The sequence below is a fragment of the Montipora capricornis genome, chromosome 1 (genome assembly GCF_036669925.1).
Source record: "Montipora capricornis isolate CH-2021 chromosome 1, ASM3666992v2, whole genome shotgun sequence".
Classification (NCBI taxonomy): Eukaryota; Metazoa; Cnidaria; class Anthozoa; order Scleractinia; family Acroporidae; genus Montipora; species Montipora capricornis.
The window spans coordinates 33,324,675-33,334,674 of record NC_090883.1 but is presented as its reverse complement, the minus strand read 5'-3'; the positions used below and the strand labels follow the sequence as shown (position 1 = coordinate 33,334,674).

General features: G+C 38.1%; 2 protein-coding genes and 1 long non-coding RNA gene across 5 annotated transcripts in view; all 3 read left to right on the top strand.

Moving 5' to 3' along the window:
- LOC138039237 (protein NLRC5-like) overlaps window positions 1–3,882 on the top strand; it is a 4,063-nt gene extending 181 nt beyond the window's left edge. The window contains exon 1 of the mRNA XM_068885446.1: window positions 1–3,882. This exon is cut by the window's left edge and continues 181 nt beyond it. Coding sequence (XP_068741547.1) covers window positions 1–2,778 — 2,778 coding nt within the window. The 3' untranslated portion in view covers window positions 2,779–3,882.
- The window catches only part of LOC138039874 (coiled-coil domain-containing protein 93-like), a 94,486-nt gene that overhangs the window by 31,409 nt on the left and 53,077 nt on the right, over window positions 1–10,000 (top strand). The window lies entirely within an intron of this gene.
- On the top strand, window positions 6,011–8,599 carry LOC138040003 (uncharacterized). Its single transcript, XR_011130675.1, has 3 exons — window positions 6,011–6,199; window positions 8,347–8,397; window positions 8,525–8,599. It is a non-coding gene; the product is annotated as an uncharacterized lncRNA (long non-coding RNA).

The window sequence follows — 10,000 nt, the reverse complement described above, 5'->3', positions numbered from 1 at the left end:
AGATTCGACGTCGGCTGCGATGTGAAAACCACCAGCGAGAAGGATTTTATCCAAGGAAAGTGCTTCAACCAGTACCAAAAGCAATTCTACAAAATCGGCATTCCTCTCTACGCCTTCGTCATTGTTAATTTCTTCTCAATTTCTTTGGTGTCCCTTGTTTACTCCGTGTGCATCAAGTCCACAGTTAATAGACTTAGGGGCGCTCTCAGAGATGCGGAACAGAGGTTGAGCAATCGAAGACGAATTCCAAGGCGTTGCCTTTTCTTCGCATATTTATCTCAACTTGCCGCAAAATTTGCTCTGGGGATCATTTTCATTGTCTTCCTAAAGACCGACTTACTCTATCCCGGGCACTTTCCCGCAGATTTTACCTGTCCTGTTGAGAGAGGCAACCAGACACAATCAACAGTTTACAAATGTATCAATCGGAGAGCAACGAAAAAGAATTTTTGGATCAATGCTGTGGCAATGGTTAACGGCATTTTCGCATTTTGTGCTTTCGTGGAGATTGTCTGGATCTTATCACGAGCTAAGAGAGAAAGAAACTTTATGGAAAATCGACAGTTTTATGCTGATCATTTGAGAACGAACTCGGATCAAGAACGCGGAAAACCTCAAGGAGCAATGCCTTTAGCTGAGAGAGAAAGTGGGCATCAACCTCGTATAGGTGAAGCGGAAGAAGAGCAACTTGAACTGACAGAAGCCATAAAAAAAATGAAGGATGACTGCTTAAATATCACAACGGAACTGACTGATCTCAAACAACCCTTTGCACGCAACCCAGGCGAGGGCCCGACACCCACTCATCTTAACATTGATCAAATCTATGTCAATGTGGCAATGCATGAAGGCAGAGCTGATCATGTCTTTGCTAAAGACAGAAGCAAACAACTTAAAGAATACCCGCCCGATTCCAAGAACTGTTTCTATGCCAAGCCAGAGGATGTTATTGACAAAGAACACAAGAACGTCCTTGTTGTTGGACGTCCTGGCATAGGAAAGACATTGCTAAGCACTAAAATCCTTCGAATGTGGGCATCTGGTGAAGCCTTTAATGGAGATCAAGATGACAAAAAACACATTGTTGTTGTGTTCCTCATGAAATTCAGGCGCTTTGCAAGCAATCTAGTGCTTAGTCTCTATGAACTGTTGGCTAACGCAGAAACAGTTGACAAATTACATGAAGCTGTTTGGAAATTTGTAATTAAAAACCCAAGCCAGGTACTTTTTATTTTTGACGGAGTCGATGAATTTTCTGCGAAAGAGGATATCGCTAGAAAAGACCAGAAATGTTACAACAATGCCTTGGAGGAGAAGATGCCCGTCTCAACTTTATTTAACAAACTAGCCAGTGGAGAACTTCTTCGTGGTCTAAACATAATCACAACAACAAGACCAACGGCAGTCCCCTGTATTGCAGATGTGAATTTTGATAGAACAGTCGAAATCCTCGGATTTACGTCCGAAAAGGTTGAAGACTATGTCGAAAAGTTTACACAAGGAGTTCGCGACGCAAAGGACAAAATTTGGGGACACATTAAGTCGAACATGAACCTGTTTTCATTGTGCTACATCCCAGTGAACTGTTTTCTGATTTGTTCTTGTCTTTGGGAAATTATCAGTCTCACTGATCCAGCACACACCCTGCCGACAAAAATGACTGATATTTACGCGATGGTTGTAAAGATTTTCTTTTTTAAACACAATCGGCAAAGCAACGCTCAAGGTAACCTGCCCAGTCTCAGAAAGTACATGTACTTGTCATTTAACGAGCTCCCAAATGCTCACAAAGAAATTTTCAAGAGACTGGGAGAAATTGCTTTTGAGGGAGTAAAACAAGGAAGATTGCTGTTGGAGTCAAGCGAAGTCATTGGACTGGAAGATTGTGGACTTCTTCACAGATTGCCAGACGCCAAATCCCGTTTTAATGAGCCGCCGAAAGCCCAATACTGCTTTACACATTTGACTCTGCAAGAATTCTTCGCTGCAAAAAATGTTGTGGAGTCCTTGAGTAAAAGAGAACTCGAAAACTTTGTGTCAGAACACATTAACGATGGTGCATGGCAAATGGTGCTGCAGTTTGTGGCTGGATTACTGGGATCTGATCAAAAAACAAAGAGCTCAAACAGCGACATTTTTATCAAACTGCTTCCAATGTCGACTGAGGAGAAATCCGAAAGGGAAATGATGAATGATGACTCGTTACCAGACACCAAAACACTGACCTGTTGGCCAGTTTATAAAGACAGACACCTAGCACTGAACTTATGTAAGTGTTTGTACGAGATTGATGATGAAAAACAGCAGGCAGTGTTACAAAACAAAATTGAGCAAATTGGCTTTAACGCCGTAGATTTTAGTGGCTGTTCACTCGGGCCTGTTGACTTTGCTGCTGTCTCGCATTTCTTAGAAAATGCTTCGGGAGTTTTGAGTATGAATTTGTGGATAAATGATCTTGGTTCATTGGGTGCAAAAGAAGTGCAAAAGTTTCTTGTCAATACTGGATGCAAACTAAACAGCTTAAACCTCCAGAGTAACAAGTTAACTGATAAAGCAGCCGAGCATTTATCAGCAGCACTAAAGGACAGTAATTGCAAACTAAACAGCTTAAAACTCATGGGTAACAAGTTAACTGATAAAGCAGCCGAGCATTTATCAGCAGCACTAAAGCACAGTAATTGCAAACTAAACAGCTTAAACCTCTTGGGTAACAGTATAACTGATGAAGCCGCCTTCCGTAAATCAGTTCAGCATATTAATTGCGAAGTTTTATTTTGAATAAACTTAAACCCTAAAAACACGCAGTCGTTTCATTTCGATGTTTTTTAGCTTACGAAATTGAAAGTTTGAAGTTAGGACGGTAACTAAATCAGTACGAGAAAAATTGAAGGTTTAAATATTTCAACCCTTTGAATATAAAGGAACCATGGATTCGTGAAAGCTTTTTTAAATAACAAAATTATTATAGGTTCAAACATAACAGATGAATGAACAATACAAGAGCAACAAAGTCAAACAAATTTGACATTGAATTTTGTTTATTACACTGTGACATACAAGCAATTTCATTTAAAATCCAGCTTACCAAAAATAGCTTCAGAAAGACAAAATGTCCAACTATTTCGTAAACCAAACAACTTTTTTGAAGTGTCCATGGTCTCTGTGTAAAACATTTCAAAGCTCAGCTCCTTGCACTTCTTCCCAATGAACCTTTGATTATTCAATGCTTAAGTAACTTGAATTTGTACTGATGATTTCTTTAGTTTCATTCTTTAGTTGTACTTTTTGTAAATCCATTGTAAACTGATAGCACAGGATCGTGTTTCAAAGGCGCCATCGAGCATATTTTTCTTGTAAATATTGGTTTTGGTGGAAAACAAAAAAATGCTGAGTTGATATTCAACTACTTTGCTGATGTCATCTACGGATCCAAATGAACCAATCAAAAAGAAGTTTTGTGTTTCAATTAACCAATCACAAAAAGACTCAGAAAATGTCTTGTTTTCTAAGAGGTCCAATTCTTGAATGAAATGAACCAATCACAAAAGTTGAGGTGAAATTTGGATCCTAACTTTCACAACTTTCACATTTTTTAGTTAATGAAAAATTTTAAATACTAGTAACCACACTACAAGGTAGTGTTATAGGTAGTAAAAAAAGTAGATCCAAAAAAAAAAAGACCCTTCGGGGTAGACCACAAAATATTTGGACAGTTTTTAAATAATATTTCAACTTTGACTTTTTAATTGCATTGTAAAACTCTATTATCGATATGTAACGGAAGATTTCTCATAATGCATGCTTGAAATTGTTTGTAAGTAATAGATATAGTTTGTAACATTTGTAAAAGTAGTTCTGGTTTAATTAAACTTTTTAGATGAAGTTTTGTGTGTTTGTATGAATTGACTTTGTCCTGTCACGCTACGTTTCCCGTTCTTGGTGATCACTGCCCTGTGTTTTGAGTCCTACTACCCTGAAAATTGTTCATTTAAAAATTCTAAAAACCGGAAAGAAACTCCACCTTTAATAATTTTGGTTTTGCTATTTTCACCCGATGGTTAACTTAAATACAGCCCAATAACGCAAAGGAGCGTGAACTTTCAACACCACCAGCTCTTGTTTTTACCCTCCCTCCCTCAGCAGTACTTCTTATCATGCAAGCGAGGCTGTGATGTAACACTATTACCCCACCCACGTTAGGCAAAGTTGTGACTTTACAGCGGAAAACGCACGAATTTCGTGGGACTTTTTAAATCTTCGGTTTTTGTTTTCGGCGGATTCTGCAATCTACTCCGGATTTTTATGACTTTATGTTTTCACGCGAAAATGATTCGCGATTACAAATCCCATCCCCATCCCTTCCCCACCCTTACACGAGTTAGATGAAGGCCATTGCAGTATCAACAAGCGAAATTGCAGGACTTCACTCTTGAGATAGGTTATTGCGGCTTAAATGAAATGGGAACTTTCCACAAAAGAGTAAAAATGTTCCTTTCTCGTGTTTCTTTTCGATACTTTGGAGTCCTCTTTACGTTACGCTCTGGCTATGTTTATTTGCCCTCAATTGTGTAAATCGAACAGTCCTGTCTTCTTTAGAGGAATGGACTCCGAAAGCCATTTTGTTATAGAGCTCCAAGAAGACAACAAGATCCCCAAGAAATCATGCAAATTTGGCAAAGTACGGAGTTGTTCGAATCACAGGAGCCACAGCACTTGGAATTGTTCTTGTCAATGTAGCGTTTGTCACGCAAGCTCTGAGAAAAATTTTCCTTCCTATGTGCCAGCGACAGAGAGACAAAGTGCTAATATTACTAAACCGGCAAAAAGCTCTTAAAGGCAAGGATCGACGATGTTGAATTTGGGCACTGGCAATGGGAGAGTGGCAAGTTTTAGTTTACAACTCGTTTATCATTCCATACGTTGAAGGGGTAATAGGCCCTTTGCATGATCGTGTCACGTGAGAACGGTGACCTTGTGTGAACCCTGTCTACACTTACCCGGATATTTTTGAATCTGCAACTTTAATTCTCCGGATTAAAAAATATTCCCATCCACACGTAGCGAATTCAAATCAAATTTGCCTTTCCACATCTATCCGGACTCAGGACTCCTCATGGCGACAGTAATCTTGAGAAAGGAACTGGGCTCCATCTTGTTACATCATCCGAATTAAAAAATTCATGATAAATTTAGTGTCCATTCAGTTGGATTCACAGCAGATTAAAAAATATCCATTCTGGAGAGTGTGTTCACTCTCCAGGGAATTCACCAGATATGTGTGAACAAAAGGTGTATCCGGAAAGAAAAAAATTCAGATTCAAATCTGGATATGTGTGGACGGGGCCTGAATCCTAAAAAAATGGTTGTGGTACAAAAAAGATGCCAGACGCCAGAAATAATTAGTGAGAATGTCAATTTTGAGGCCACTGACATTTAGGCGAGAGATTTTACATTGATTTTAATGCTTAAAAACTTAAGCTTAAGTGAGATTTATATGGAAAACAGCTGCTGGATGGCAAACTTTGCCTCCAGCACTCAATTCTTTTACAATTTTCAAAGTTTCAAACCGCTCTAAAATCATGCACTTTGACGTCAATGGCCTCAATCATGCTCTTTCCATTTTTGGCATGTGTTTTGTACCACGACCATTTTTTTATAATTGACAAGGTCACGTGACACGGTCATGCGAAGAGCCTACTTACCAATGAATAAAAGGATGATGATGATGATGAAATGGGCCTTTTTACTTGAATTTTCTCATGATTTGGTCACGAAATGACTGCAAAACCATCAATGATCATTTTATCATTAATAATTAGTATGTACTTTGATGTAGTTTTGTTCAGATATGTGCTAAGTTCTGCTCATACGAATATGGCATTGTTCTATTGCCAAAATTGTGGTAGTGTCTGTTTGCACATCCTGTTACACAGCGTTTTACTGCGTTAAGTGTTTTTGTTTTGAAGCTGGTAAAAATTTATAAAGCCTCTTGCTCAGAGAAGGTAAGACTATTAGCTCTTGGACTGCCTGTCAATCAACTTTGATTTTGACTCTCTGGCAGGTATTTTCGGCTGCTAGACATGGTTACCAAGCTCATGGGTATAAACTAAATCATTGGCTGGTTTGGTATTCAAAACTGCAGGCAAGGCTACAAGGACTCCATAAGAAGGACACATTTTCCAGAGATGACTTGTAGAAGGTGAGAAATGCTCTTAACTCCAGGCATTAAAGTGGTCTTCATCTAGAAACAGGCTGGCTATAGCGGAAGTTCCTATATTTAACTATCATTCGGCAATGTAGCTGTTAAAATAATGAAGCATTTATGCAACACATTTTAATGTCACATTTCATGTGCCAAATCTGCTGAGCGGGAGTTCCTATTTCCTGACTGCACAAAGACTTAGCGTAAATAATATCTCAGACATAATCTGTTGCCTTTGCTTTCACAACTACAAATGATCTGATTTTGTAAGATTTTTTATTAGGCCAGTAAACTAAGGTCCTGCATCACAACCTTAAAGTTTGTAAATAACCCTATGAGACAATAATAGTTATTGTAAGAATCCTCTTCATAATAGTGGGCGAAGCAGGTCTTTCAGTACCAATGATTTTCTGCATTCCAGCAGTGCCAAAGTCAGGGCGAAAACAAAGTTTGCAGGACAACAGATGAGCATAAAGAAAACTAAAAGAGCGTGCCTAGCCGAATGTTAATTGCGACTTTGTTACTGTTGTTGCCATTTCCGGGATAAAAATTCTCATACATGTATTTTCAAGCATCTTAGTTTCTTTAAAAACTGTCAGGATAATTGTGATGTTTCTTGCTTCAAAATTATTGATAATGCTACTTCTTTCTATCAACTGAAAATCAAGGAGAGCTTCCATATTGAGCGCTTGAAACCCGAACTCAACAAACAAGTTGATCATGTCAGTTTAGCATTACACTTTTAAACTTTTACCGTTATGTCAGTTGTATCATCTGTAATATTGTTGGTTCGTTTGAATTTTATCTACATGTACTTGTAACGAACATTTAATCTACAAAGAATCATTGTATTGATAGTTATATATTAATTATATATTAATTATCTTGTAAAAATTTCAATGTTCAACCTTCTCAAAATGTTTTTGGGGAGCAGGTTATAAGGAAAGTGGAGACGGTTTTGGTGCCCAAGGCACCCAAGCGAGGGGCCACTGAAAAACGCAGACTGCAGACTGTGCAGACCGTCTGTAGAATGAAAATTCGGTTTGCCTGAATTAGGCCTAAATAACATTCGGTTAGCCTAATTAGGCCTAAATAACATTCAGGTTAGCCTGTTTACGGTTAGCTCTCAATAATAGTGAGGGTAATGCCATATTTTTCCCTTGGTCTGCACGGTCTGCACAGGCCACAGTCTGCATTTTGGGGTGACCGCCAAGTGAGTGCCCAAAGGGCGCAAGCTAGGCATGTTTCCGTAAGAAAATTTTGAAATTTAGACACTAACAGATGCAATTTAGTGAATCTGGGGGATCTAGAGTGACGAAATTTCACATATGGAATTGACACTTGCATGGTGTCTGATAAGAAATACGGTCAGGAATGTTAGTTACTTATACATTTCATGTGCACCACGCAAAAAAATATTGCGGAAGCGAATTTGTACGTCAAACAAGCATTTTTTTGATTAGCCTTTATATCATCTCCAGTGACTTTACTTTACAGCTAAAATTGTGTTAATTGTCTGGTTTTGTTTTGTCTCACCTGTCATAATAAAAATAAGACATTTTCTGACTGCATGGAAAGAGATGGTCAAACTTTCTGAGGAGGTGGCTCATTGAGTCGTTGACTGGCCGGTTTTGAGAAGGCTAAATGTTACAATCACTATGGCTGCAGAAGATGATGTTTGAAACATCGAAACATGTTCCTTAAACTCAAAAGTGTGGTTGTATTTTTAAAAGTATTAGTAACACTTGTGCTATCCAGACCATCTGGAATAAATAAAAAGTACTATATAATGAAAATAATAGCTGTGTCATCTTCACAGTGAAAAGAGAATTGGCTGTGTGCGTTCTGTAACTTGTTCTCTTATTAAGTTCTTTTGGACGAGACCAGTATCCACAAGACTGAAATAATCTTTGGAGCTTCTGAGACTTGGATGGAATATGGGAGATTTTTCTGAAAGTTGCTGTATGAAAAATGCACAATAACTGAACAATTCATCAAATGTTTGAAATAGTTTTCACTTTTCAATCACCGTTTATTTTATAGTGAAGAGAAAGTTCATAGCTAGGAATTTTTGATATGTCAAGGAAAATATCCATGGGAATATTAATTCAGAATCTCAAATGATCCTGTTCTTTTACTTACAGGTTAAACTCTCCAACTTGGACATTGTTGTGATATTTGGAGTTGCTGAGATAGTAAGAAACTTTTAAGATATTACTTTAGACGTCATGTTTACGAGAGGTGTTTGTCCTTACCTGACGCCCAGTATGGAGAGAAGTCCACAGTAACCAGAAGAATGCAATTTTGATTCATTTGTTTTAGCATTTTTACAGTCCTGATCAGCTGTTTACTTGAAGATTGAAATCTCAGCTAAAAAAAGATCTTTCCAGCCAAGCTCTTCTAAAAATGGCCTGGTGTCCTTTAAATACTGGTGACATAGTTCTAGCATGGGAGTTGTTACGCTTCGGATTGTGGGCTCTTGATGTGGGTAATTTTGTCAAGACGTGGCTGACTAGCTGCAAAGCTGTGAGTGAGTGCATGCTTCATAAGAATAACAACTAGATAGGGGTTCTGATGCTACAGATTGGGACATGCTTGACCAATATCCTAGAGAGGCTCTTCAGATAGAGGCTCTTCAGATTTTGCCACTGGAAATGCCCAGTTTTTACAGATCTACTACTCATTCGGTATTTGCTAAATATTAATTAAAGTATGCATCAGTTCAATTAACATTAATTTTTATTACAATGTCAACGGGAACTGAAAACTAAAACAGAAGTACTGGGCAGAAAAGTGTGCGTGTCCTGTAATATGCCTTATAACTTCAGTCATAATGATAACTATTTACTCCTTAACCATTGCACAACAAATATATTCATTAAGCTGGAGTTTCCTTGGAAGCTGGTCATTGATGGTATATCACAGTCCGTTTGTCAGATTTTCACTCAAACTTTTGTATTAAGTAATGGACCAGCTAAAAGGTAGGCAGGAGTACGGCAAAACTCATTAAAAAGGTGCGAACAGTTAATTGTTAATTCCATTTAAATCGGCTCATCTCATTGGCTAATACCAAAAAAAACCGAAAAAACTAAGAACAAATTTTAAAAAACCTCATTTTTAGGCCTTGTCTTTTCCCTACCCCTATTATCTGTATCTTGGTGAAATTTGGCTTTTGCCCTATGCGCCAATTAGCACCACAAAATTAATGACCCTATTGCCGAGGGCTATTGTTTTTCTGCCTGCTTCTTAGCGGGACCATTACTTAAAAAGACAAGAGTGACAGCTTGTTACCTTGATTAGCCCCGAAGCATATGCTTGAAAAGTTATTGAAAACCCTGCATTAAGAAAAGGGTTTAAAAGCCAATGGGAGAAGCTGAGTGCATGGCATCTCATTTTCAGGGCTTTATGATTTGCGTTTTAGAGTATGAAGGTGTTGGATGTCAAAATTGGGTGTGCATTTGGGTCAATCCTGGGCATAAGTGAGTAACAAAGAACTTACCAGATCCTATACACATTCGACAAACTACTCAAGGATAAAAAAAGTCCAACTGGTGAGTGTAACTTACAATATTTTGGCTTGTAAAATTAGTATATTAAGTTGTCAAGTTGCCACAAGCGTGTATTTTGCTGAGAAGGATTTTGCAAGAACTGAAGTCTTGCATATAGAGGTAATAAGAGTACATGTATTACCATTATTTCAGTTGTCCAGGGAATGGGATTTTGCAAGTCATTGTGACAAATTCTCTTTTTCAAAGTTGTCATCTCCAATCAGTTTAGTCTAGTTCATGGAATGTTTCT